Source organism: Colletotrichum truncatum (assembly GCF_014235925.2).
Source record: "Colletotrichum truncatum strain CMES1059 chromosome Unknown Contig_0002, whole genome shotgun sequence".
Taxonomy (NCBI): domain Eukaryota; kingdom Fungi; phylum Ascomycota; class Sordariomycetes; order Glomerellales; family Glomerellaceae; genus Colletotrichum; species Colletotrichum truncatum.
Genome location: NW_027222399.1, coordinates 5,505,207 through 5,532,912, shown reverse-complemented (window position 1 = coordinate 5,532,912; position 27,706 = coordinate 5,505,207). Strand labels below are relative to the sequence as shown.

General features: G+C 49.0%; 10 protein-coding genes across 10 annotated transcripts; 5 read left to right on the top strand and 5 right to left on the bottom strand.

Moving 5' to 3' along the window:
- Positions 1–2,368: 2,368 nt before the first annotated feature.
- CTRU02_204470 (fungal specific transcription factor) lies at positions 2,369–4,894 on the top strand (the record flags this gene model as incomplete). The annotated part of the gene is made up of 5 exons (XM_070204383.1): positions 2,369–2,514; positions 2,573–2,732; positions 2,785–3,581; positions 3,620–3,872; positions 3,923–4,894. 5 exons carry the CDS (start codon positions 2,369–2,371, stop codon positions 4,892–4,894), a joined length of 2,328 nt encoding a protein of 775 aa, XP_070062146.1.
- Positions 4,895–5,115: 221 nt separating this feature from the next.
- On the bottom strand, positions 5,116–6,916 carry CTRU02_204469 (Choline transport protein 6; the record flags this gene model as incomplete). The annotated part of the gene is made up of 5 exons (XM_036720942.1): positions 5,116–5,935; positions 5,990–6,158; positions 6,218–6,493; positions 6,548–6,624; positions 6,675–6,916. 5 exons carry the CDS (start codon positions 6,914–6,916, stop codon positions 5,116–5,118), a joined length of 1,584 nt encoding a protein of 527 aa, XP_036586926.1.
- Positions 6,917–7,575: 659 nt separating this feature from the next.
- Positions 7,576–9,830, top strand: CTRU02_204468 (Copper amine oxidase 1-like protein 3; the record flags this gene model as incomplete). The annotated part of the gene is made up of 5 exons (XM_036720941.1): positions 7,576–7,913; positions 7,982–8,558; positions 8,627–8,752; positions 8,804–9,648; positions 9,701–9,830. The coding sequence occupies 5 exons, from the start codon at positions 7,576–7,578 to the stop codon at positions 9,828–9,830; spliced, it is 2,016 nt and encodes a 671-aa protein (XP_036586925.1).
- A 2,160-nt stretch (positions 9,831–11,990) lies between these two features.
- Positions 11,991–12,836, top strand: CTRU02_204467 (uncharacterized protein; the record flags this gene model as incomplete). Its single annotated transcript, XM_036720940.1, has 1 exon — positions 11,991–12,836. The coding sequence occupies one exon, from the start codon at positions 11,991–11,993 to the stop codon at positions 12,834–12,836; it is 846 nt and encodes a 281-aa protein (XP_036586924.1).
- An 833-nt stretch (positions 12,837–13,669) lies between these two features.
- On the bottom strand, positions 13,670–14,422 carry CTRU02_204466 (glycosyl hydrolase family 11 protein; the record flags this gene model as incomplete). Its single annotated transcript, XM_036720939.1, has 2 exons — positions 13,670–14,005; positions 14,078–14,422. 2 exons carry the CDS (start codon positions 14,420–14,422, stop codon positions 13,670–13,672), a joined length of 681 nt encoding a protein of 226 aa, XP_036586923.1.
- Positions 14,423–17,307: 2,885 nt separating this feature from the next.
- CTRU02_204465 (uncharacterized protein) lies at positions 17,308–18,394 on the top strand (the record flags this gene model as incomplete). Its single annotated transcript, XM_036720938.1, has 2 exons — positions 17,308–17,732; positions 17,788–18,394. The coding sequence occupies 2 exons, from the start codon at positions 17,308–17,310 to the stop codon at positions 18,392–18,394; spliced, it is 1,032 nt and encodes a 343-aa protein (XP_036586922.1).
- Positions 18,395–20,419: 2,025 nt separating this feature from the next.
- Positions 20,420–21,475, bottom strand: CTRU02_204464 (uncharacterized protein; the record flags this gene model as incomplete). Its single annotated transcript, XM_036732683.1, has 1 exon — positions 20,420–21,475. The coding sequence occupies one exon, from the start codon at positions 21,473–21,475 to the stop codon at positions 20,420–20,422; it is 1,056 nt and encodes a 351-aa protein (XP_036575660.1).
- A 287-nt stretch (positions 21,476–21,762) lies between these two features.
- Positions 21,763–23,394, top strand: CTRU02_204463 (transposase; the record flags this gene model as incomplete). Its single annotated transcript, XM_036732682.2, has 1 exon — positions 21,763–23,394. The coding sequence occupies one exon, from the start codon at positions 21,763–21,765 to the stop codon at positions 23,392–23,394; it is 1,632 nt and encodes a 543-aa protein (XP_036575659.2).
- A 1,947-nt stretch (positions 23,395–25,341) lies between these two features.
- CTRU02_204462 (idi-2 precursor) lies at positions 25,342–25,704 on the bottom strand (the record flags this gene model as incomplete). The annotated part of the gene is made up of 1 exon (XM_036732681.1): positions 25,342–25,704. One exon carries the CDS (start codon positions 25,702–25,704, stop codon positions 25,342–25,344), a length of 363 nt encoding a protein of 120 aa, XP_036575658.1.
- A 952-nt stretch (positions 25,705–26,656) lies between these two features.
- Positions 26,657–27,612, bottom strand: CTRU02_204461 (isoflavone reductase family protein; the record flags this gene model as incomplete). The annotated part of the gene is made up of 2 exons (XM_036732680.1): positions 26,657–27,523; positions 27,577–27,612. 2 exons carry the CDS (start codon positions 27,610–27,612, stop codon positions 26,657–26,659), a joined length of 903 nt encoding a protein of 300 aa, XP_036575657.1.
- Positions 27,613–27,706: the final 94 nt, after the last annotated feature.

Below are 27,706 nucleotides of genomic sequence, written 5' to 3'. Positions count from 1 at the left end.
GGACCCTCTCCCCCCTATTTGTTTTGTGTCCCGCTCTGTGGATTCGTGTCGAATGGATGCCTGGTTGATGCTGTCTATGAGATTTGAGGACCGAGGATTGGATTCTATCTATTGGCGTGTAATGGTAAGATTAGCAATGATGTTGTTGTGGTCCGAGAACTGGAGAGTTTGAGATAGACTCGGAGATGCAGGAGTCTTTGACGAATGTGGAATCCGGTAGTTAATGCCTACGGATAACTCCCGGAATCAAACTATTACGTTTCGCAGGATTAGTTACAAATTGCACTTGAGGAGATTCAGTGCTTTCCACAAGCATCGAGTTTTCGCCACATATGCTCCTCTAACAATTTTGCCACGACAATACCGTTAAGTCACCTGATTACGGTGTAAGGGTGTAGCAATCTGCGGAAAAGAAATCAGCCGTCAACATTTTCCTTAGTCCGGTTTGCGCACGGGGTGTGTTTCGGACAGCGGCAAAGACGCAAATAGCACTTTGACGTCTCGGCCGTTTTGTCTATCTGTGCCGGAGCCGATCACGAGTAGTGGGATGCGTCACGCGCAGAGTAGTCCGCGTCGGGTGAGCTTGTTTTGGTATCGTGGGATTTTGTTCATGGTTGCGATTGATGGGTTAACCGGAAGGGAAGAGTATGAGGTGTGACTGTCGGGGAGTGTGCTGGCACCAAACGGTGTAAGTGTAGCAAGGCCTCGGCTGGTGGGGGGGTTTGTTACGTTGGGGATGTTTGGAAGGTGTTGTCGCTTCTTATTTTAGTATGGCGTTTATGGCGTGGGGATGATGGGCGGGTTGTGAAGTACTTGGAGATGCTGGAGTTGCGTGGCTTGGGTGACTGGTTCTGGGAGTAGGGGCCGGTGTCACTGGGGTGTCGATAGGGGGCTTCTCGCTTCTTCTAAGAATTTGTACGTGCCATTGATACAGTCACAAGAATAAGTTAGTTATCCTCAGAACTGATTATCAGAAGGGTAAATTCGGAAACATGTCAGATAGTGGTTAACATAGGCCGTTGGGCGTAGTTAATATTTCTGATGCTGTTAGGGAATAGGTATTTCGCGGGTGAAGTTCATACAAGAATTTGGTGGATATTAGAGAATATTCGAGGCCAATGGTGTTACTGCTCCTCAGCTATTTTAATTAAACTGTTATACACGGCGTGTCATAGATTCATGAGCGCCTGCGAACGATGTGACTCTAGCGACTCAGTAAACAGCCACACAACATTACTCTTCAGCCTTAAGAAGCCCACAAACCTGGGATGCACGCATATGCTGTGGCAAAGAGGACCGGCGGTCACTTAACAATACGCAGATGACATGCGCTTTAGTGAGAGCCGAGGACCAACAGGAAACACTACAAGCCTCTTGAGGTCAAAAGATTTTGTCTGGACGCACTGACAGGAACAAGTAGTCATGAGGGCTTCTACAACTGTGCTAAAAGTGTCCTTGTGCTTGACCACTGCCGCGAGACGTTGAATGTTTCTGATAGGAATAATCCCGGACCGGCCCGTGGAAGGGTATCATGCTAGCTAAATGCACCAGCTACAAAGAACGCCAGACGCTCGGAACCCCGTGGCAGTGTTCCGAGTAATGTCCCAGGCAGCGCGCTAGTAGCGGTCTTTGTAGCTACGTGGCATTGAATATTCTGATTCAAGCTAGAAGCAGAACAATATAGAGGCAATGTTTTCAAGCGTCGTTCGCCTCGGGATGCCCTTTAGCTGACGGATGGCTTGGGAGCGAAAGCTGCGGTTCTTTAACATGATGATTTGCGTGAAATTATAGCATGTAGCGGCGTCGGAAGGCTTTTATACAGTAGAACCAGCCACAAACTAGACATGCATAGTGCAGCCCATGATGAACAATGGCAATCTGCTGCTTATGTTCAGCTTTTGACATGACTGTTACTCAACGACTAGAATTCGGATTAGTTCGTGAGATATAAACCAAGGCACTTAGGTGGGGATCCACTGAGTTCCTTCTAGGCTGCAAGAAGAAAACGCATAATTAAATCCTATTAATATAATTAACCTTTGTCTTCAGCTGTTTACAATCACTAACATGACTCGTATTCAAAAAGTTGACGCCACCCGTTGCTTTCAGTGAGATAAGGTATTGTTTACCTACCGAGGCCGGACATAGCTCATGGGACCCACATATCCTTGTGTCTAGGTGCTTTACCGGCTTTCCGGGCACTTAGCGGAGCGAGGGCTGATTTATTTACCAACCGCCGGAACATTCCAACGCATCTCGGAACTCTCTCCAATCCCGCCCGTCCTCAACTTCAATTCCGAACCGCCCACGACAGATCCGCCGGGCCCCATAACCCCGGCCGGACTTGCAGGCGCCCGTTAATAATATCATGGGCCCGGATCGTGACGTGACGGAGGAGGCTACGACACCGCCGTCGACCCGCGCCGGATCCGCTTCCGCACAGAAGCGCGCTGCTGCACCTGCGACCGGCGAGGTCCAGCGTGCTAAACGGGCAAAGTATACGGCTGTGGCCTGGTATGTTTTCCAATTCTCATGAAGCACGAGACGATCAGCTAAGTCTGTGACTGTGTAGCAATGAATGCAAGAAGCGCAAGTTGAAATGCATCAAGGAGGACGACCAGGCGGTGTGTCGTAGATGTTTATCCAATGGCGCCGAGTGTGTATTCGTACCCGGCCCCCAACAGACGCCTCTAAAGGAGAAGGATCGGGAGGTTCCGATTGAGAGAAACGAGGCGAATCCGTAGAAAACCCTCCATCATAACCCCTGACTCTGCAACTGCTTACATCTGCCGTAGCTCTCAGTTCACAAACCTGGCCGAGGAGGTAGCCGTTCTCAGGGAGCAAGTCGCTTCTTTAACATCATCCCTCCGAGAGCTTACCGGGAAGATTGCACACATTAACACGCGGTCGCCCGCCGCTCTTGGGGGTCCGCAGCACCCTAGTCCTCTGTATACGAGCGAGTCAAATACTAGACCGAGTGACCCAAGGGAACCGCAGTTCGTCGGCCCCACGAGGTCGGCCTTCAGTCTTCGCATCGCGGAAACGTCACTCACCCGGATGCGTATCCAAACGGGAGAAGATGAACCAATGACTAGGTCCGCGTCACCGGCAGCATCTCCAGGAGCATCCCCAGCGCCTTCAGATGATAGAGCTTCGTCGGCCCACAGAGACGTGGATTGCTTGCTGACCCTAGACTTTGACGAGATTCTGCGTCTGCTCGACGTCTACTCAGAGGATGTCGAATCGGTCTACCCCTTCACCAACATGAAAGATATCTCAGCACGCTTGACTCACATCCTGTACTATGCCAGGCACCTACAGAGTCCCCCTGAAGACTTGAATGTGCCAGAGGGGGAGCGAGTACGCGTCGAGTTGAAGGATGTTCAGATTGCCAAAGTCGCGATCGCGATCTCGATCGTGATGGAGGCGCAGGGGCAGAACGCCATCAGCACGAAGCTGGTCAACTCGGTTGAGCCTGTCGTGTGTCGAGTCTCGGGCGAGGCGTTTATAGACCTGAAGGAGTTGCAGATCATAACGATGCTTGTGAGTTATTGCTTCTTTCCCGAGGGCTCTTGGGCCGTGTGCGCTATTGTTGCTGACCCAAACAGAGCCTTTACTGGTTTCATTGCGGCGAGGAGCTGTTGGCCTGGAGATCCATCGGGATATCTGGGAGGGAGTGCCTAGAGATTGGCCTTCATCGGCGTGCCATCCTCCTGGACAATTTCAAAGACCCCAAAGAAAGAGACTTGGCTATTCGATGTTTCTGGTGTGTTTACGTCTTGGATCGTCGATGGAGTTTTGGGACAAGTCTATCTTTTGGTCTCATTGACAAAGACATAGACCCTGAATTACCGGAGCCGGTGCGTCTTTTGCGTCGCCTTATCATCCTAAGTTTCTGTCTACTAACATTTGCCTCAACTAGGGAGAAAACTACCCCTATCTAAGGTGCATGGTATCGTATGGCAGGCTTTGTACCAAAGTTTGGGAAGCATTGCCGCCTTTTGAATCGCCGTCCCAGTTCATACCCAAAGACACCGTCGCGTTCTTGGATTTCATGACGCAAAACTGGCTCAACTCAATCCCGGAAGACCTCCAACTCCGACACCCGAGATTAGGGTTGGCACCGAGGACACAGCAGCGGAGTATGCATCGGCTTCGGTCTCTACTTTACTTACGCGGCAACCACATGCGCACACTCATCCACCGCCATCATGTGCTGAGCACAGCAAGCATAAGGGCGGATATGCAGAGTGCAAAGCTTGTCACCGAGATCGCCCTTGACACGATTCAAGTGCTTGTCCATCTAAACGACACCAGCGATATCTATGCACGGCAGCAACACGCCTTCAACTATTTCTTAATGAGTGCACTTGCAGTGATTCTCCTGGCCGTATGTCATGCCCCAGGAGTCTTCACCGAACCGTGCAAGGAAAGCTTCCTCAAGGCTGTGCAACTGATCAAAGGCTTTTCGCGCCACGGCCATGCAAGCCGGAGGCTATGGAAAACCATCCGGGGCTTGCTCCCCGGCGTCAAGTCGCTGGGACTCCGAAGTGATCCCGACAAGGTCGATGCACCACAAGCGGCCGAGGAGGCGGGCCAGAACCCGGGCGAGATGAATGACCCGGCCCACATGGCTCATCCGAGCGAGCGAGATGAAAGGAGAGTGGAGTATGCATGGGGCGCCTTCGATACCAGTCCACAGGCGAGCAACTCGATTCCGGACATGTTCAACATGGGAAACGACCTGATGAACCTTTTTGACGCTTTCGGTCACGCGAACGGCGGTCACCCTGCGCCGCCAGATTTTCCGGTGGGGTTCTTCGGGGTGAACGAGCAGGGCATGTCGCTTGGAGATCCCGAGGAAATTTCGCGGCGTTTTCAGGGGCTGATCTAGTGGACCAGGGTGAGCGAAAGCTTTAAGGTGCAGGTGTATGTAGCTAGCTTCTTTGCCGTTTCAACTTACACGTTAGTTAGCATTACCGCAAAGACTCCAGTTTGTGGTTGAGTTATCCTTGACATTGACAGGTGGACGTTAATGCAAGCTAAGCAATCTCTCTTATTACAAATCCATTCCCATATCATTTCGTTCCTATTTTCACTCCCCTGTCACCAGCCTCAATGGTCTATATCCGCATGAACGGAGATTCCAGTAACAACGTTGTTATCCACCACCGGCACCTGGAATTTATTCCGCCCAAACGAAACATAATATGCGATGCCAAATACTAACCAGCCAGTCATTACGACAATGGAATAGTTCATGTTTTGCGGTGTAACCGGCATCGCCGAAGGGAAGGTGCTGAAGACTACGACCACCGCCATCCAGATCAGGCTAATGACATTCAAGACGGGGCCCAAGACGGGTCCCAGCTTGAAAGGACCATAGTCTGACGCACCGAGCTTCTTTCGACCGTAAGATACCATGTACACGATGGGAATGATGTAGCTCGAGTACATTCCGATGATTGCCATTGATAGAATGGCGTTGAATGCCGTTGTATTGCCGAGATAGATGAAACCCAGAAGCATCTGTAGGACAGTCACGAGCACAACAGAGTATACCGGGATTTGATGTTGCTTGTTGACCTTGCTTAGGTGCTCGTCATATGGGGTAGCCCTGTCGCGAGCGAATGCCCATAGCGTCCGCGACGTTGACGTGATGCCGGCGACCGTCGCGGCGATCGCGGTGAGGATAATGATGAGGGACATGACGGTCGCGCCGGCTCGAGACTTTGCGACGTCGAGGAAGATCTGCATGAACGGGTATCCGGTGGGTGTAGTCAGAAGGGTTTCCAGGGGACCCGTTGAGAAAAGCAATACAGTGCCGTAGATGAGGCCCATTATTCCGTTGACAATCACACTGCCTACCATGGCTATGGGCACATCTCGACTTGCGTTTGGTAGCTCTTCGGCCAAGTGGCATGCTGCGTCATAACTGGGGTTGGTTAGCAGCCTATCATATACTATGCAAGATGGGATGGCTTCTTACCCAAGGAAGGGGTAAACTGCACTGATCAGGCCAACCAGCCAGGATACGCCATCGCTCTCCCACCCACTCGAGTTGACAAACTCTGTAAAGACAAAGGAGGCGCTGTTCTTTGGAGCCATAACGCCGAGTATGACAAGGATGACTACGAAGCCGGTGCCATGTAACACACCTAGCCATGTCAGTGTCAACCCTAAACAACGGTGACTTAGTTGATTAGAGTTAGCTTACCAGACACAAGGTTGGCGGTAGGTAGAAGTCTATGACCCCAAATGTTCATAGTCATTCCGTAAACCAACATCGCCCAGTAAAATAGCATGCCCTGCCATCTTGCTGGTACATAAAAATCATCGTTTAGGATGATTAGCGACTGGATCTGAAGACCGGCTGCAAACGCGGCAGACGAAGTGAGCACAACTTGTCCTCCTACGGATATCCAACCAGTTATAAAAGCGGCTGCGGAGCGGGTCGGGGAGGGGCACAAAGCCGCAACCCAGTGATATTGACCTGAATTACGAAACCGTTAGCTTGAATCAAGATAGTCGTTAGGAGTTGCCTTACCTCCGGCGGTAGGGTATATGGAAGCGATTTCACCCAAAGATGAAGCAATACAGATTGTACATATTGTTGAAAGAATACTTTTGATAAAGTTAGTTTACCGCTCTGTCTCCGAGACTTGGAAACTCACAGGTTGTAAAATAGGCAAGGTGCGCCGCCGCCAACAAGAGCCGGTGCAACCACAGTTGAAAGAGCCTCCCAGGTTGCCATAAGACAGACGCACAAGGCGCCCAAAGCAGGTAAAGAGAATTGCCGTTTCAACTCCTGCGTATGACCGAGTTGGGCAAGCCGGAAGTCGTCGCCAGCGACGGGCTCGGTCTGGGACTCAACTCTGCCCAGAGCCACCGTATCTTTCTTCATGTCGGTTTCCATTACTCAAAACTTGACAAAATAATGACTGGCTATGATAGTCGTCTCATAGTCGTACGATTCACCGAAATCACCACAGGGCTGTCGGGAACATCATTTGTTATGTACATTCATGAGCTATTCAATTGTTTCATCTTATCACTGGGACATATAGACTCAAAACCTGCGAGATCGTCAGAATGGGGACGATATCCGTGCGATACCGTTGCATGGTACTCGGCATCTTATCTTTAGTGGGAGACCCAATCAACAGCAGAAGGGCAATCAATGCTAACTACAAGAGCTTCTAGGACCCGTTACTGCTTTGATTTAGACGACTAACGACTCTAACAAGCTTATCTTGGATGGGGTTGGTAAAGATAAGATGGCCACTGGGGTGGTTGGTTTGAGTCGGAAGGGCGCGGCCATTCCGAAGTCTGTTCCGCACCATTTGCTCGGAATTCCTTCCGACACTTAGCTCTTTGACCATTGAATGGATCAACTTGCGGAACACCAATATAACGTCTCAGACACCAAAATACAAATTGGCCCGTTCTTTGTTCCGAGAACTGTCCGGTTTCTTCATAAAGACGCAATCTGATTCTATCCTCTACCGTCCTTTACCAACCAGCAACTCCGGGCGCACCTCTATACCCTTGTCCCCGAATCATCCAACTCCCATCATGACATTGTTTCCTCACCCCCTGTCTGCTCTGTCTGCAGCCGAGACAAACAAAGCGCGGGATATCGTGCTCGCCGCTCACCCCGGTACCGTTCTCGACTTCAGGCAGAACTACCTATGGGAGCCGCCCAAAGCCGATGTGGTGAAGTTCTTAGAGCTCGAGCACTCCGGTGCTCTCACAGCTTCATCACCAAGGCCAGCAAGATGCGCACAAGTGTTTTACGACGTGATTGGCGGTGCCCAAAAAGCGCAATACTACGAGTCCATTGTGGACTTGGGGCTCGGGAAGATTGTTGATCAAAAGCGGATTGGTTCCGAGCATCAAGCGAGTTTGACCATGTATGTTCTAGCCTCATCCCCCACGCATCATGCAAGATGAATGAATGTGACGCTAACACCCTGCCAAGATATGAGTTTGAGACCTTGGCCGAGGCCGTCAAGCGCTCTCCTTTGTTTCAGAAGAAGATTGCAGAATTGAAGCTGCCAGAGGGCTTCGAGGTCGTTATCGAGCCTTGGCCCTATGGCGCGCCTGACGCTGCGGACGGTGACAACCGTTTCTTCCAGGCTCTCATCTTCGCTCGCGATACCAGAAGCGGAAACCCAGACTCCAACTTCTACGCCTACCCCCTGCCCTTGATCCCTGTTATGGATGCTCACAAGAAGGAGATTGTACGCATTGAGGAGCTTGCCACAGGTGGCAAGGGCGACGCCTTACAGGGCAAGACACATGCTCCTACGATTATCGACCACTGCAAGGAGAGCGAGTATGTCCCTGAGCTGCTGCCAGGCGGCACACGGAAGGACCTTAAGCCTTTGACTGTTGTCCAGCCCGAGGGCCCTAGTTTCTCCATTACAGAGGGCAATTTGATCCAGTGGCAGAAGTGGCGCATGCGTGTTACGTTCAACCCCCGTGAGGGTGCTGTAGTCCACGATATCCGCTATGATGGACGCCCGGTTATGTACCGTCTCAGCATCAGCGACATGGTGAGGAATCTTTACACCTAGAACACTCATTGCTTCGATATAGTGTGCTCTAACATTGTGCTTACTAGACTGTGCCTTATGCCGATCCTCGCCCGCCCTTCCACCGCAAACAAGCTTTTGACTTTGGCGATGGTGGTCTCGGCAATGCAGTTAACAACTTAACCCTGGGCTGTGATTGCCTGGGTGTTATTAAGGTTAGTCTTAACATAACCATACTGATGGTTCCTGCTAACACTGGCCAATAGTACTTCGATGGCGTCCTGATTGATGACAAGGGTAAGGCTACAGAGACTAAGAACGTCATTTGCCTCCACGAGCAGGACAACGGTATCAACTGGAAGCACACCAACTGGCGCACCGGCCGTGCTGTTGTGACCCGTCGTCGTGAGCTCGTTATCCAGTTCATCATTACTCTCGCGAACTATGAGTACATCTTCAATTTTAAGTTTGACCAAGCCGCCGGCATTGTTGTCGAGGCTCGGGCGACAGGAATTGTCTCTGTCGTTAACATAGACCCTGGCAAGACCAGCCCATGGGGCAATGTGGTCAGCCCTGGTGCTCTGGCACAAAATCACCAGCACATCTTTTGTGTCCGTATCGACCCCTCCATTGACGGAAACGAGAACACAGTGGTGCAAGAAGAGAGCCTGCCGCTGCGAATTGATCAGCGCACAAACCCCAACGGCAATCTGTACGAGGTTAGACAGACGCAGGTCACCACCTCTGCGGGGTTCGACGCAGCGCCGATGAACAACCGCGTCTTCAAGGTCCAGAACTTGAAAAAGCCTAACCCCATCACCGGCAAGCCGGTCGGATATAAAATCACACCGCCTGCGACGCAACTGCTCCTCGCGGACCCCAACAGCGTCCAGTCTAAGCGCGCCCTGTTCGCCCGCCACCACTTGTGGGTTACAAGGTATAAGGACCACGAGCTCTTCGCCGGTGGCCGCTACACCCTGCAAAGTAAGGTTGAGGTTGGCGGTGTTAAGGATGCTGCCGACAGGAACGAAGATGTCCTCAACCAGGATCTCGTTGTCTGGAGTGTCTTTGGTCTGACGCACAACCCTCGTATTGAGGATTGGCCTGTCATGTGAGTGGCGACTCCTTTTTTAAAGACTTGACTTGTAACTGACATTTTACAGGCCTGTTGAGATGTTGCAACTGCATATTACGCCTTCTGACTTCTTCACCGGAAACCCTGCGCTTGATGTTCCGTCAGATAAAGATATTGGGTCCAAGTTGACCACTGGGTGTTGTGCTCCAAAGTTGTAAAATAGTTGGTTGTGTCTATTTTTATTGTACGAACAGCGATCTGTTATAAATTGGCGGCATAGTGATGGAAATGAAGATATTGGTTGAGGCATAAGTCCATGTGGAAAAATGAACGTTTCTCACGATGAAGACAGTTTGTTCAGCTTTGAACGTACCATCAGCATGATGTTGTTCCTAGGATCTAAATTTGAGCTTGTGAGAAACAACGTCTAATTATTTGTGAGAAAACAGACTGTCGTTACCCTGTTGTTTTAATTGTTCAGCGTATGTCTGGCGTGTACATCCAAGGACAAAGCGGTGGGAACCCAGAAGTGAAATGATGAAGTCATTATTAGCGAGTACTTGTGATTATTTGCTGTTGTAGGAAGTTCTGCATACCAAATCTGGTAGTTTCTCATCATATTGACGCAGAAATTTGCACCTTTGGGGTGCTCATGCTATCTATATGGTGTTTGTAATCTCATACTCCTAGGCTAGGACAAGACTCATACCCACAGTAAGGTAATACGCGTTAGCTTATCTAAAGGAGCTTCACTATTTGGGAACTACAATCCATCTTTGGTTGCCTCATAGCCTTGATCGCTTACTCGTACACTATCGTTTAACCCTCACAAAACTAAGGTTCCTTGCCTGTTGCGCTTTCTGCTTAATCATCTTCCAGAGAAAACACATCTTTGCAAGATAGAGACTACTTTCGTCTTTGTAATTGAATAGTTTCAATATCATATCTCGAGCTGGATCAGTATAGATAACGGTTAGCGATTAGCATCGGAATGAAATCGGAACAAGAAAACGAGTCAACAAGACCCCCACACAGATAAGGGGATGAGGCTCGGAAATCCCGTCGGAATACATGAGATATATTTACTTTATCAATTGTTATGATTACTGGCTAGATAAGACTAGACTACTGTTTGGCATCGCTGTGTCCGAAATCGCTTGTTTTCTGCAGGTCATTTATCGGTCTCATTGATAAGTCTAAGTGCATCTATCTTACATTTACGATGTTCTTCAAGTACCGTGGGACAATCGAATCTCGAAAAGTATGTTTCATAGATTTTTGTAAGCTATTTGAATCCCTTCTTTTGTTTCTCGCTTGAAATGGCGGGTTTATAACATCAGTCTCATAGATTGGATGCCAACACTAAGACGTAGCCTGCCTTCTCCGAAAATATCGCGGACGGACCTTTGGCCAGGATGCTTCGAGAGTGTTATGCTGCGTAAGTGCTTACTTGCGCAAGTTGTCGATATATTTATGGCCTGTCTCTGTAGCCTGCTTTCCATGGACTTAGTCTCGTAGCCATCTTTACAATTCTCCCAATAATATCCCTGTATTATTCTAGGAAAACCAGTAAGGTGTATTGAATATAGGTTCTCGCGTGCTTTTAGACGTTCGGGTCCGTCAGTAGAGATTTCTTCATCGAAAGCTTCGAGATCCACGTGGCAGTAAAGCTCAGCCTTCAACATTAGGACTTTCACTAAGCATGTACAAGTTCTGTCAGTTCTCGCAGGCTTCTGTTAGTTAATAAGCGCTAACATAATCTAATGGCAGTTGGCAGTAGAAGGCACTTAAGGAGAAGGCTTGAGTTGAATGTTGCTAGTATTCTTAAAATCGTCACCCACCTATCATTTGCATACGGTCTACCAACTGCAACGCTGGTAAGCTGAGCCAGGCAGTGTTGATCATAAATCAAAGACACTGGTAGATCATGAGAGCCATCTCATATGAATGGAGACCAACATGTAAAACACTCCATTAGGAATCCATAATTGCATCGGAAAGTCCTCCATCGCAAAGTCCTCCAATGAACAGCGGTTTTCGGAGTCTGCCTCGGTGTCTGATCTCATCACAACGATCCCGCGAAACACCGCCAGTTGGCCCCGGTGTCCGACTCTGAACATAGCGCTTTAGGATTCTAAGCTTACTCAAGTCTTCATTGCGCATCTAGTCTATGTATTGTTGATTTAGAGTGTCTTGTGAACTGAAGGATGCCTTGTGACGTCAGTGAGGCTTAGTGGCCTCGGTCTGACTAGTGGGGCCAACACAGCTCATCTAGAACCAACATAATATCAACATTTCCGACTCATCCATCGAAGTACTGCCCCAAATTGCTATTCCCCAAACTCCTACCTGAAATTGAAGAAAGAACACGAACAGTTATGTCTGACGATTGGTTTTCTTCCAAGCTCGCACCGGACGGCGTCGTTGAAGATGGGTGTCATCCTCAAGAGGCACAGGCGATGAAAGACTACCTGCACCAGAAGACAACTGCAGCAGACGCCGCCCGAGCCATCACCAACCCAATCGTGTATTCAGACAACCCCAGAGAGGAGCTCGTCCGCCTCTGGGGATTTCTTATGGATTCTCTGTTAGAACTACCATCAGAATACATCGAGTTATTGCTAGAACTGCTTAAAGCAATCGAGAACCTCGCAGAGGATGACTTCACAGCTGTAGACGAGAACAAGCAGACCTCTGAGAAACTCTGGAAGGGTCTCCCGGGGTTCGGCAACCTGTGGGCCGATTCATATCAATCTGGGAGCTGGAGGAAAGCTGCCACGGCGGCTACAGGTCCGGAGCGTGACGCGTTACGAGACATACACATCAGGAAGGCAGAGATTGAGGCGAGATTAGTCACGGCTGGTCTCGCCGGTATCCCGATTGATTGGGGCTACGAGGTCGTCGCGAACGCTCTAGAGAGCAGCAACGCGCTGCTTGATTTTGAGGTTCCGGCTGCGGCAAGGTGGCTCGTCATCTGCGGCCAGCGGTTTCGACAGGGAGTGGAGGTTGGCGAGAAGAGCTGGGCATTGAAGTCGCATGCTTCAGTGTCGTCTACGACCCCTTCGCGGGATCTCTGGAAAGAGTCTTCGGAAGCGATGAGTCTGGACCGATGGTCGTCGTGGGAAAGGCGCCTAAAGGAGTTGCAGGGGCAGCAGGGAGTCGTTCAGGATGCGGCGACAACGGCGCTCGGTGCCATGAGCAAAGCAATCCATGAGCCATCATGAAGAAGGGAGATGACTTAGTTGTACAGAAAAATCAGGCATGATCAAGAGATGTCGACTCTTGAGAGCCTATGAAGCCACACCCGCAACTTCCCTGCTACCCTAGGATTAGTGTTGCGGTTAGTTACTTACTTGCTTTTATGACGTCTGCTCTAGATTGCTATTACTGCCCTAGCATGACTGTTTCTGGTATGGTTCTCAGGATCCAGAAACTGCCTCAATTTTTCCATAAGTTCCGTGTCAACACATGTATCCCCACCCACTCACCCTGTTAGCTTTAACTAAGGCATTGTTTTACTAAGTAATTCATATCAGACATTTTAAGATGAGTAGCTAGGTAAGACGATCGGACCTAATCGGACCTAATATGCAGTTAACGCAGCCGCTGTCAATTCCAACAAGTGCTGACACTTTCAGACTGTACCTGTTGAATGGCATGCAACATTGCTTAAAGTAACGCTTAATGAATTCACACTTTCGGCGTGTTCTTTTTTTTTTTTTTTTCCAGTCCAATACAGTTATAGAAAACCCGAATTTCAAGAGGTTGCGTTAAGCAGTGATTTAAGTTGTCGCTTATGGGAATCGACGAGCACTAGCCTGAGCATGGACACATCATGAGTATAATTAATATACGTCAAAAATAAAGTTTTATTTGCAGCACATGGACATCTTGGGAATCAAAGTTAGACTTTGGCTGTCAATGGCGGCAAGGCCCACTGCACACGTCAAAGTCCACATTGCCAGTTCCAGAAATCGATTCCACGGTCCAGTGCGTGCATAGTCTGTCTCTACCACATCGCCCCCTATCTTCTTCTTCTATGTTTAAACGAACATGTTTAAGCAGCGGTCTCGACCTTGATGTTGGCCGAGCCGGCGCTCTTGTAACCCTCGGTGGCGACAATCTGGTAGTCAAAAGTGGTGCCGAGGTTCATGCCAGCCTTCTTCCAGGCGTTGAAGAAGTTCTGGACAGTGACGGTTCCGCCGGTGCGCTTGTTCTCACGAATGGCCCAGAACTGCTTGAAGGTCTTGGTGCCCTCGATGGAGGGGGCGTTGGTACGGGTGCTCTCGTACAGCTTGTAGACACTGCCGTCGGAGGTGACGGTGCCCTTGAGGGTGCCGGCAGAGCCAGGGTTGTACTCGCCGCGGTTCTCGACGATGTAGTACTCGATAAGCTGCGAAGGGCCTCGTGTCAGCGCGCCACATTCTCCAATAAGAGCCGGGTTGTCCGCAGGCTATTTACTTACAGGGTTCTTGGTCCAGCCATAGACGGTCAGGTAGCTGTTGCCGTTGTTGACGGGAGAATAGGTGCCGGAGTACTTGATGCTTCGGCCAGTGCCAGTCTTCCAGCCCTTACCACCGACGAAGTTGCCGCCGGACTTCCAGTTGACGGAGTAGGAGCCGCCAGCACCGTTGGTGTAGGTGACAGGAGAGGCGCCATCGGACCAGAAGGAGTAGAAGTAGCCGTTGTGAGTGCCCTGAGAGCTGGGGGTAGACTGTCTCTTGATGAGATCGGTGCCGGGGGCGGTAGGGGCAGCGAGAGCGCCGACGGCGGCGAGGGTGGCCGTGAAGAGAGAAGCGAAGGAACGCATGTTGATCAACAAGCTTAATACGTATGTACAAAAAGGTTCAAGAAACGAATGTAGTGGTCGGAAAGTATGAACAGAGAGTCCGTGAGGTAGGATGGAAGACAGCACTGACGGCTGGTGGACAGAGGCGTCCCTTTTCAACGGATTTCATGCCATTGTTTGGTTTCGATTAATGGGCTTGTCTGGCCAGGAGTGGCAACGGGATGACAGGGGGAAACGGAGATTCAAGTGCCGTTTTCTATGGATAATTCCCATCAACATGCGGGCTTGCGCGATGGGACCGCCTTGCCCGGAATATACTAACGTCGACCCACGTGGGTAGCATTGGAGGGGACGGTGAGTCGCTCGGGAGAGGTCTACTGAATCTTGTCAATATTTGCTGATCTTTACGAGCTGTTCGGATGGCGGAGCAGGATGACTTGCCTAAAAAGATCGAGAATGCCGGTCTAAAGGGACTGATTGGGAGCCTGGGGTTCCGCCAATCGACGTGACGGGTTTAGATCAGGAGTCGGATTGAGTGCCGCATCGTCGGGAGTAAATGAGCCAAGCCGGCGGCGATGTTGCATGATCCTTGTTGATGCTCTCCGCAATTTTGCGCAGGGGGTTCAGCCCGGCACTGTGTACGGCAGTCCGCAGGGACCACTGGGTCAAAATTCAATAAATTAGTAGGTATACGGTATGAGGGGTAGAACTTGCCTAATATGGCTAATGTCTCCACTAAGGTGTGTTATCGATAAGATATGAGTGGCTAGAAATTTTAGGTAAGTATGGAGCCCGTGCCTGTATACCCATAAAAAGTCAACCCTAGAACCCTGCTAAAGTCTGACTCCCGGCTTATACCCGTAGTAATCCCCTACTTATAATTATAGTGTTCTATAATACTTACCTCGCTATAGCTATAGCGCCTCCCCCCTTAACCCTAATACCTAACTGCCCTGACTGCCCGAACTGCCCTGACTGCCCGAACTGCCCTGACTGCCCGAACTGCCCTGACTGCCCGAACTGCCCTGACTGCCCGAACTGCCCTGACTGCCCTAACTACCCTAACTGCCTCTTCCCTAACTGCCCTAACTGCCTCTTCCCTAACTGCCCTAACTGCCCTAACTTCCCTGACTGCCCTGACTGCCCTGACTGCCCCAACTGCCCTAATTGCCCTAACTGCCCTAACTGCCCTAATTGCCCTAACTGCCCTAATTGCCTTAACTTCCCTAACTGCCCTGACTGCCCCAACTGCCCTAATTGCCCTAACTGCCCCAACTGCCCTAATTGCCTTAACTTCCCTAACTGCCCTGACTGCCCTGACTGCCCCAACTGCCCTAATTGCCCTAACTGCCCCAACTGCCCTAATTGCCTTAACTTCCCTAACTGCCCTGACTGCCCTAACTTCCCTGACTGCCCTAACTGCCCTAACTTCCCTGACTGCCCCAACTGCCCTAATTGCCCTAACTGCCCCAGCTGCCCTAACTGCCTCTTCCCTAACTGCCCTAACTGCCCTAACTGCCCTGACTGCCCTGACTGCCCTAACTGCCCCAACTGCCCTAATTGCCTTAACTACCTCAACTACCCCATATATAATTACACTGCCCGCATTTACCCTTTTCGCTCTTGACTCGCGCAAGTGCCTGTAATTCTCAGCCAATCAGAGCCTTTTAAAAATCCTCCCCTTAGGTGTAGACCTATTGACCCGATGCGGAAATTATTGAATTTTGACCCAGTGCGCCCTGCGGACTGCCGTAACTGTGGCCGAGGTGCGAGCTTGGAGTGGAAAATGCGTCCGCGCGCTATTTAACCGGCCATGCCGAGCCCAGTTGATATTTATCCAGCACAACTGCCAGCTGATATGATCCTTGGAGGCCATTGCACATTGGACGGGATATTGCACGTCATTCATGTTTAATACAACCTTTTAAGGTTGGGGATGTTCGTGCTAGTTGCGGCCCGTTGATAACTCAGGAGTCAGCGGGACAAGAGTCTTCATAGATGGAGCTAGCTCAAGATCCACAATATGGGAAAATGTATGCTTTACCCGTCGGTTGAATTCGATTGTTGATAACCGGGCAGCAGTTATTGGTGATTTTACTTTTTGTCAAGTCTCATGATGATGATGACCTTGCAAGATGTAAAAGGCTGACTTCGCTGGCGTTACATCAAGAGCAGTGTACCCAAAAGCAAATTACCAAGTCTGTAACTTGGTATGAGCACATTATTGAAATCTGTAAATACAGGCCATCATTTGTGGAAAATCGATATCAATTGGAACTTTTAGAAGGGGTGTGAAAGCTGGCCGTCGTACCAGTCCATCAGTCCAACTTTCGATCATCATCCTTTAGGGGAAAATTGAATCCACAGAAATCTGGCACCCACTTTAGATGTCACTTTTAAGGACCAACTATGTTTCAAAACCCCTAATAGACATGGCATGTGCAGGATGCGACTAACCGTTACACAACCAGGATGGTATTCACAAACTGCTTAGTGTACTAAACATCAGACTAAGGAATGTCTATCACTGGTGTCGAACCAAACTGCAATGTGTAGTCACTTGCTCAGACCACCTTCGTCACGGTAGTAGTGGCCGAGACTTGGAATGATCAAGTGATGCTGTCAAGCCACTTCCCGCCAATGGTTGGGTTCACTGGTTCCTCCAACCAATGCACAACACTAACGTGCATTAGCGACTCTAAGCGAGAGCCCCCGACTTGTACAGAGGAGCACCCCTGGTTGCACAAACCCCGCTTTTGGGCGCGTCTAGAACTGGGCCTTACGTTGGTGTTCCAAACCCAAACAAGAGACCAGACGACGTAGCCAGTGGCACCACCTCTGCACCTTCGCTGTCATCCGCTTTGTTGCATATACTATCTGAAAGGCATAGTGTTGACGCCGCAAACATGCTTCCTCAGCAGATCAGCCGCACCTTTCGAAATGCGGGGTGTCTTGAACGCGCACTACCGGTATCACGGTTGAAACTGGAGCTTAATCCAACAGTACCGAGTCTCAGACGGCCTCATGCGACGGGTCAAGGATCTCATCAGTCAGCTGGCTTGTTGATACGCCCTAGTCGAGGTCTCCATAGCACCAGTTATTTCAACAACACCGCCGATGACATGACGCTATCCAACGGTCTTCCCAGATCCAAGGCATCTAAGGCGCACGCCACCGCGCATGTAAAGGAGGTTATCACGCCTGAGCTGCTTGAAAGGCTCCGTAGGTTTTGGTTTAAGCACTTGAACTCCGAAGAAGCTTTCATCTTGCCGCAGAAGAATCAGTTGGGACGCTGGTTCTTCTCTGATGCGGACTTTGATGAAGCCTGCGTGTTCGTATCAGCCCACTTTCCCCCCGGTAGCTCGTAGAACTGACTATAAACATAGGAGAAAGTTTCGCCCCGCCCTTGAAGCTATTAAATCAGCGCGAGCGACGGCAAAGGATATCATTGCCATCGTAAGGCCCATCACGCCACTTCAATGGTTGAGCCTCGTGCTGCTCCTGGACCAGATTCCGCGTAACTGCTATCGTGGTGCAGAATCCTCCGTTGTCTTCAAAGTCTTCGACCCGATCGCTCTTGAAATCGCCAATCATGCCCTCAAAGCTGGTGCAGCAACGCATTCCCGTACCAAGTATCGGGTGGCTTACCGCATGTGGTTCTACCTCCCACTGATGCACTCGGAAGATCTTGCCCTACACGACTTGGCGGTTGAGCATTATCAAGAGATGAAGCAAGACTTTGAAGAGCTCATGGCTGCTGACGGAGCAGCTGGTGATGACGATCAGAGGAAATGCTGGGGAGTGCTCGCAGTCCAGAAAGAAACGGCGAGGGACTTGTTGGAAACTAACTATGACTTTGAGATAAAGCACCGTGATATTATTGCCCAATTTGGGAGATACCCTCATCGCAATTACGTAATGCACCGCGAGTCAACTCCGGAAGAAGAGAAGTACTTGAGAACTGGCGGGGAGACGTTTAGCGGTGGAAGATAGGAGGCAACTATCACGTGTTGTGGACTATAAACGACATAGTTGCAGCCTCCATTGGTGAAACTCGACATAATGGTAACATTCGACTCGCAAAAATAGCCAACCAAATCGTCAGTATGTATGGAGTGTTTAATTTTAATGAGGCTTATCTCTACTCAACCAACTTCTGAATCAGTCGGATTTTAACTGGAAACAATGGATATTTAATCTTCACTGTATAGCTACCTACTATGTGCTGGCTCTTTGACTACAAGAAAGATACATTGCAAATACTACGTGATCTATAATCTCAGCAAAGTTAACTCGATAGCAAATGACTCGCTCTCTGACTTCACAGTCACTCATTCACAGCCGCCGCTGCTGGGACCCTGAATGTGTTTCTGGCGATCATCTACCATCCATCCGATATGGAGATGTCATCATCTGGCTTCAGCAATCTAATAAGGTCGTCCTATAGAACTTTGATAACCCGTCGCTCCCCATTGCAGGAAGGATCAACGAGTTGAGTCAGGCATAAGTTACCTTGGGATGAAATTGAGTCGGGGTGAACGCTGATGCTCCCAGATCAGCATGCAATATCACCAGATGCGCCTGAAAATGTTCATGCCATCCACTCGTCAACGTCATGGTTATATTGAATCTCCGCGCATCCCGAAGTAAGGACATAAATACCTGAGTTTATCAATAATCAATGTGCACGAGCTGCGGAAGAAGCCATTTTCGAAATCCTGCACCAAGGTGTCCATCGACCAACACAAACCTTACATGCATTTTGGGGGCCAATGTCAGCCAACGTCTGTCGTAAACACATGCGTCAGCATGTTAATGTGCTAAATTATCTGTATGATACACCTCTGGATGCATCCGTCGTCGCGGTGTTCTATCCGTAACTCAAAGAGGCGAACCGGCATTCTCCAGCAGGCTAGGTCAGAGTTTGAAAGTCGAAACTTTAAATCTGATAAGGGCAGCAGTTGGTCCCAAGTGAAGCGACCACTTGTTTTAACATGCCAATGTCGGCGTTTGACGTTTCCAACTCCGGATCGAAACCGAATTCAAGTCCCATATTGTCCTTCCTCCCACGTCCAATGCCAAGGTTCAAATCTTAGCGAATTAGTAGTAGGCACTGCAGTCGTTGAAACATTTCGGCGAATTAGCCTCCAACAGCCGTCGCCTGCCGATAATGCATTTGTTGCGTCAATAAACTATTGTTCTTGTGATAATGATTATTATGATATTGGTATAGTCTTGTGCCTAGTTTATTCAATTCCCTTACAGGACTATGTATTACTAGTGAGTCAATGGAAGCCGTGATTTTCTTCGACATGTCCAAGCTGTGATAAACTCAGCATTACGCTTTATCGTTTGTCTGTCCCATAAACTAGGACAGAAGTTCAATATGAAGGCCTGAAATAAGCGTCCAAGTCTTCTTTGTATGTATCGCTGTAAGCTGCGAGAGTTGGAGCTGACTAGTCGCACCTTGATTGACTGCGGCGGCTGCGGATGGATTGGGTGCATCATGTTTGCCATGTAGGTAGTCTCGCGCACATCATCTTGGAGTTTGAGCAACCGGGTGTTTTGTAGATCAGGTTCTAGCAACTTAAAAGGCCCCTTATGACGTTGGTGCTAGTTGGCTGGTGGTCTCTTCTCAAACCATATATCTCGACCGTATCTAAAGTGGAATGGGCTCGTGGTGAGGCATCGTTCGACCTTCGGGCGCAGTTTTCTAGCAACTTGAAGAGTGCGGTTCTGACTCTGATGATTCAATGTCCGCAACCTACTCATTCCTGTGAAGTCGTTTATGCACTGACCCAGTCGGATGCGACATGTAAGTGGAGCGTGCGTATCTTGTTATCTCACAGCGCCCTTGTCTGGTATCCCACCATCTGTCGCTGACTGGAGTTTGAACGCCGAATGATTTACACCACCGCCTCGCCTCGACTATGACAGCATTTCAGACGCGTGACTGTGACGCTGGGAGGCATCGACTCGGACCGCCTTTGCTCTTTCTGAACATGTATGATATCTTTTTCATCCATCCTTTTTCGTCGCCATTTCGCTCGGGGAGGCTTGATCGGCAGGTATCTCAGTCTGCTGTATCGTGAGCCTGCTGGTTTTGGAACCTCGCCGTGTCGGCGGCGCAGTAGTCAGCTCCCCGTCGAAAATGTGATCCGGCCGTAACGTCTGCCACATCGGTGACAAAGAACCTCCAGTTTGCTCGATGTCTGGAAGCGCCCCTATTACGCCGGCCTGTCCGACCTTGGTCCGGTTATCGCTGTCGGGGATCGTATTCGAAGGAACAGTTTCGGGTCCGCGGCAGTTGCACGTGCTCATACGAGTGAAGGACAGCAGCTTGTTAAGCACGACGAACTCCACCTTGAGTTTGACGCTGTAAACAAACGGTTTGCACATCGTTTGGATCTCGAATTTATCGTTATATTCAAGAATGATTAGACCGGTATCGAGCAAGAATACAACAGCAAAGAGCGCCCCTAAATGACGGACCATGCTTGCGACGGATTTCGGCTTGATCGCTGTGAGTGGCTTGAGGCTGTGGTAGCCCTCGAACAGAAAGACACTGGCGATAATGGTTTCTTGGATCGTGAAGACGATCAGTTCAACCTTCTCGTAGATCTTGAACGGCAAGACCCACTTCTGAGGATGATCGGAATTTGCCAAGAAGAATATAACGGTCTCCGGAACATGCATCGTAACCGCGTTGAAGATGATCATTGCAAGGATCAAGCGGATCTTACGCTGGCTGTGTACTACCAAGTGAAGCCGCGACCACAGTACAATAGCCTGTCCTGTCACCATTGAATACCAAGCTATCGGAATAATGATGCTCGAAGTAAATATCGCCTGGTGATAGTATCCGAAATATCGCAACACGAAGGCAATGACGTTGATGTTGATCCCCGTGTTGGATACCATCATGCTCCAAAAATACCGTCCCTGCCGCCGTTTGAACGTGGTGAAGATGGAGAAGAACGTCTCAATGGTATTGTAGTACGCGGTAGCGGCAAACGCTATCATCACCATTGCCTGGGCCTGCGAGACTGAGATAGACCCCGTCTCACCAGCCATCCTCTCGGTACGGAAATTGGACTAGGAGACAGCAGTGCCGATGGTTCGGGCCGCTTAGAAGGCATTATGAAGGGAAGGATCGCGATGAACAGGTTTGGCGCAAGACGGGATGGAAGTTGCGATGATGAGCCATTGTCGCTCACGCCATTCTGAGGTAACGTCCCGCACCCACATTTGGGCACCCCCCACATTTGGGCACCCCAAAAATCGCTCAACACCATGACTACCCCTCAACTTCAATTATTTACCACTTTTTCAACTTTTCACTAATTACAATCCAACTTCATATGCTTATTATTTATACCTATATGCGCCAATATACCGAAGATGACTTGCTCAAGGCACTTGAGGCTGTTACCAGCGGCTGCAGTATAAAAAAAGCAGCTCATGATAAGGGCATACCACGAACTACACTACAAAACAGAATAAGAGGTCACCAAACAAGAGGTGTTGCTTTCGCTGGGTTACAGAGGCTATCACCAACCCAGGAAAGTCACTTGGCTGAATGGATTCGAATACAAGCTGCCCTAGGCCTTCCACCAACCCATCAACAGCTCAAGGATTTTGCTGAGAGGATTCTACAGACACGTAGAGACTTCCAGCCTCTCGGAAGAAACTGGGTTCAATCATTTATCAAGAGAAATCCATCAATCAAGGTTCAGAGAAGCAGAGCAATTGATTCCCAGCGTGTCAATGGTGCCTCAACTAATGTAATCAGGGAATGGTTTAAGCATCTCGCTCTACCTGAGATACAGGCAATCAAAGCAAGCAATCGATACAATATGGATGAAACAGGTATTCTAGAAGGCAGAGGATCAAATGGATTAGTTCTTGGATCATCAGAAACTCGCTCTATTCGAAAGAAACAGCCTGGGTCTCGGGCTTGGACATCTCTGATTGAGTGTATCTCTGCAACTGGCAAGGCACTGCCTCCACTTGTGATATATAAGGGGAAGACTGTTCAACAGCAGTGGTTTCCTCTCGATTTAACTGAATATGATGGCTGGAAGTTTACAGCAACAGAAAATGGCTGGACGTCGGATTCTACTGCTGTTGAATGGCTACAGAAGGTCTTCATACCATTGACCCAACCCCAAGACCCTAAAGAGTCTAGATTACTCATTCTTGATGGGCATGGTAGCCATGAAACAACAGAATTCATGTATATCTGCTTTAAGAATAAGATACTCTTACTCTTCCTACCGCCACATACATCCCACGTTCTTCAGCCGCTTGATCAGTCAGTATTTGGGCCGCTGAAAGCCATATATAAGAAAGAGCTTCTATACCTGGATCAATGGGACGCTAGCACTGTTATAGGCAAGAGAAACTTTCTCCTCTGCTATGGAAAAGCACGCCATATAGCATTCACAAGCAAGAACATCATCAGCGGTTGGAAATATACAGGTCTATGGCCTGTAAGCATAGCCAAACCGCCGATGAGCCCTCTTCTACTTGGGAACCCATCAACACCAGCTAGACAGACCGATCAGCCTTACAAGGGACTGTCTAATGCTATAGCAGGCGAAAAATGGGCATCAGAGACATCAGCAGTATGCTGGTCAACGCCAACGAAGCGGTCTGAGCTACAGGATCAATTCAACTTATACAACAAGGTTGGGCATGATCGAAATACTCAACGACTGCTCTTTCGCAAGGTTCAAAAGGGATTTGATGAACAGAGCTATAAACTGGCTGTAGCTCAGCGAAAGATTGAGGCGCTGGAAGCAGAAGTTGAGGCATCTAGGGCTAGGAAGCGGAAGAAGGTCACAACGAGCCCAAATTCGAAGTTTGCCAACATTGAAGCTATTCGGAAGGCTCAAATTGAAGCGGGCGAAATTGAGGATAGCTCAGATGAATCCAGCAAGTCTGATTTACCTACTCTTGAGGGAAATAGTATTGTTGTGGCAATAGATTAAATATAATCAATGGCTGAAGTTGATGTATAGTGAAATGCATCATGATTTTTGGGGTGCCCAAATGTGGGGGGTGCCCAAATGTGGGTGCGGGACGTTACTTAACAAGGCTTTCCAGCGACTTGCCGGCCGGGCAACCGGGGAATAAGGTTTGGGAACCACTTCACGGCGAAGTTTAACACATTCACAGAAATTGTCGATTTACGCCACCCCACCTGAAACTGAGCAAATCGCAAACCACTTAAAGTCTAGAAGCTGACTCGTTTACCGATTAGAACCCTGGGCAGCGACGTGTTGCACATGGCGTAGGGCACAAGAGCCGATTGCTTCTAAACAGACTACGACGGTGCATTAACTCTAAATATGTAGGGGGGACCCATCACGAGAAAAGCTTTTGTTGGCCGTTGGTCTAGCCATTGCAAGCGTTGTATCGGTAGTCATCTAGAGTTTTCGTCACAGGAGCCAGCTTGATTGGTGGGAAAAGACGACTCTGGCTACCAGCTTGAGAAGTGCCGGGAAACGATCCAAATTCGGACGGCGTGTATGTCCCCCAGGTTCTGGAAAGTCTTTGGAAAATCTGGCCATCTGGCATTTGTCTGTGCTCGAGTTGAGGCTGCAACCTCCCGAAGACTGACGTATTACCGTTGATCTTTCTACAAAATCTTGCTAGCTCAATCTTTGAATGTTTGACGTCTGTGGGCCGGGCTGATTGAGCTGGAAAGCAAGTTTCAGAGGAGCCATCTAAGAGGTTTGGATGGAATAAAGGCGCTTTTTGATCATTTTGACCAAGACTTCATATCAGCAGCTTCAATCGTACGGGAAACCCCGGTTAAATGCCTGAGAGCAAGCCATTCGAAGAACGCTAATATCGGACGGAGATAACGCTGAATATTAGTATTCCATCCCCAGCCGCGTTGATGCTGTCAGGTCCAGCCAAAGTCACTTTTGAATAATGATGAACATGCAAAAAAGTCTTGCAAAACGGCTGATGTCGAGATTTACAAGAAATTTGGCTTTTGCTAGAACTTATCCATCTTTGCTATCTACCGGCGAAGGATTCCATATCGTTGAAGTTGGCTTTGTGAGCTCCTCTTATGACCGTCACGTAGGACATATGACAATGGAATCTCGCTTGTAGTGAACAAACTTGTTTCAAGCATTAAAATATCGGCAATCTTTTGTGAAACTACATCAGTCATGGGATATGCTACCAATTGCAATGATATTTAAGTCCCCCGAGCACCAATAAGCAGTAGATATCAGTAGTAGAATTTTCGTCCCAGATTTCAGAACTCTTTGTCAAACGCCCGCACCGGATCAAAAACCGGATTTCCGAGTAACGGAGGCGGGTTAAAGGACCTGAACTTTCGCCGTTGATCTAAGCAAAATATGTACAAGTGAAAGCATATAAGCACTAACGCCCGCGTCTTTGGGATAAATGTTGGGCTCCACATTGGTTATGATCATATTAGAAGAGCAAGCTAACGCAGAACGAGAATTAAATGAGAAGCTTTAAGTAACAAAGACATGCTCCCATTGAGAACGGCTAGTTTTACTTCATGTTAATCCTAGGTGGATACAAAAGGCGACAGCTGATATACACGCAGTTAGAACAATGAGGATAAACTTACATTTGTTGCGGCTTCGCTTGTCAGCCACTGATGAGATGGAAATATTTTTCAAAATGGCGTTTTCCTACGAGGAATTTCTGTTTTGCACATGTTCTTAGAGCCAAATATTCAGGCCTGACAGTATTGGCAGTATCTTGCCGGTAGGCTTTGGTAAAATATCCTTTCAAGTTGAAGTAGCCTGGGGTAACCAATCTAGATGCTGAAATGTTGACATATGTGCTCCAGAACGAGACCACAGAGTCCGACACACTCCATCCAATCCAATCCTCCTCTTCAATCACCCATAGATTGCTGTATTCCTTGGCATTTTCGCTTTGCCTTAACACCCGCAGCCACATTTGGGGCACGCACCACTGGACCATCCGCAAGGGTCCGACGATAGGCAATCAGAACCTGATACACATTTCTTCCATGGGCCCGAGCCGTCACCCAGAGCGGTCCAGCACCACCAACCGGCACCATTGGTGCCACACTGCCTCCAGCAGTATCCTTTATCGCAACCCTTCTGGTTTTTGGCACAAGCCAGGGTGCCTGAAGCACCCAAGTTGGGCCCAGCAAGGCTCGGGTGATCAGAGCAAAGTCGGACAAGAGCTGGGTCCGAGCCTTCGGGCAGTGCCAAAACACCCAGGGAGTCGCAAATGGCAGCAGCATCCGAGCCAGGCTTGAGGTCAGCCCAGGTCATGTTGGCAGCGGCGGACAGGACGTCCAGGTCAATGCCATCGCGGGTAGGAAGATATTGCACCCCGGCAACACCAGCCTTGACAGCGAGGAAGGCGGAAAAGGTGACAAAGGCAGAAAGTTGGAACTTCATTTTGAAGTATTAAGGTTGATGCTATGGGAGCAAAGCTTGAAAAGAATTCTGCGTTGCGTTGGTGTTGGTGTTTGTGTGACTCTTGATCAGGAGACTGAGACTTCTGGTCTGATCTGTTTTCTGTTTGCACAAATGGGCAGGTTCTGTACGCTCTTTATAGACGAGCTATATCGCCAAGCTGTTTCGCCTTTGTAGTACGAGTGAGGCATCACTTGCCACTTGAGAGGCCTAATGGTTCACAACGTCGCTTAATGACCTGCAGCTTACGGGGGTGTTTCCCAAGGGTTTGACCAGGCCCCAGGTAGTTATCTCATGGAGAATAAGTTGGCAGCAGTTACAGACTGGCCTATTTCTAAGCCCATATTTCTCCAAATACCAACCAAATAATACTAATCATTCGGCAAAGATCATGCTGTCAGTATATGATTGGCTGGAAGCCCCGCGCAATGGAATTTACCTGATGCTTAGGATTCCAAGGGTCTATCCCAAATGTTACATAGAGTATGAATAATCTATGGGTCCTGTAGTCCATTCTGTAAGCTTTGTTAGCGTTATGCTGTGCCACTAGTACTGTTGTGCTTGCTTAGTTGTCTTTGACGGCCCAATCACAATGATTTTGTCTTAGTATAGCCAGCTAGTATAAGTTCATTGCGAAAATTGTACCTAGGACGGTGTCTTAATGTAAGTGCTAAAACCTGATCCTTGAGCAACCCAAATGCAGGACGCGAACACAGATACTTCATCAGGTGATTCGCCGCAAGCTCCATCGTAAAAGCCTCCAAATCAGGATTGTAATACACAACTTAGTGTAACCCGGGGCTATTCATGCCTTATTCGCTGCGAGTTGTTTGATCAGCTCCTTTAGGTCGTTATCCGATAGCGTTTTGACTCCCAAGAGGGCATTATCGTCCTGTGACCAGGGTGATGAAAAGTCCGGTCTTGAGTTCGCATATCGAATCATATCAGCAAGCACGCCGAAATTGAAGTTTCCAGCCTGGATCTCTTTCATAGCTGCCGCAAACCTCTCCTCCATATTCGACTCCGTCTCTTCCCATCCATCAGAACCCAGAGCGTCCTTACACAAATCGGCCATCTGCTTCTGACTCTTGTAGACAGAGTGGACGTAAACTGGTCGGTTCTCTGTTTCGGCAGGATGAGAGAGGGTACCAGAAACTGCCTTGCCGACGGACTCAAGGGTCGTCCATGCAATAACGTTGCTTCCGTCATTCATGTAATTCACTTTCTTGTTGTATATATCGATGTTAAGAAAGCCGGTCCGTAAGGTATAGTCTAAGAATGCCCCATTGCAGATAATGCTCCAAGTCATCTGGGTGCTTTGGCATTTGCTAAGGAGATGCTTATCATTCGCATCCTTTTTGAACCATATGGGCAACGTGTGAGGCTTGGGATTGTTAAAATCCAGGCTAAAGTCTGAAGGAATGTAGCGGTATACTCCAGCGGCGGCGGCGGCATCAATCATTCGAGCTGGGGTGTCGTCCTGGACAAGAGTACAGTCCACAAAGGCCTCGTGGCCCTGGAAAGCTTCTTTGAGGGCGTCATATGAGTTGTAGTCAATGACTTTGACGGTGACACCGTCTGGGAAAGACCCTTGCTTCCGAGTAAGGACAGTGACCTGAAACCCATCCTGGATCAGTGCTTTTAAAACATGACTGCCAACATTTCCGGTCGCCTGGGGACGGTTAGCGCCGTGCAAACTTGTGACATAAAGGTATCTCAACTTACGCCGGCAACTGCCACTTTTTGAATCTTTGGTGCCATAATTTGCTTGATCTCAGCTGTGTGTTTGCAAATTTTTGAACTTGATGTCAAAAAGCTGTAAAACACTTTGGGTTCTTATTTAAACAACTAATGC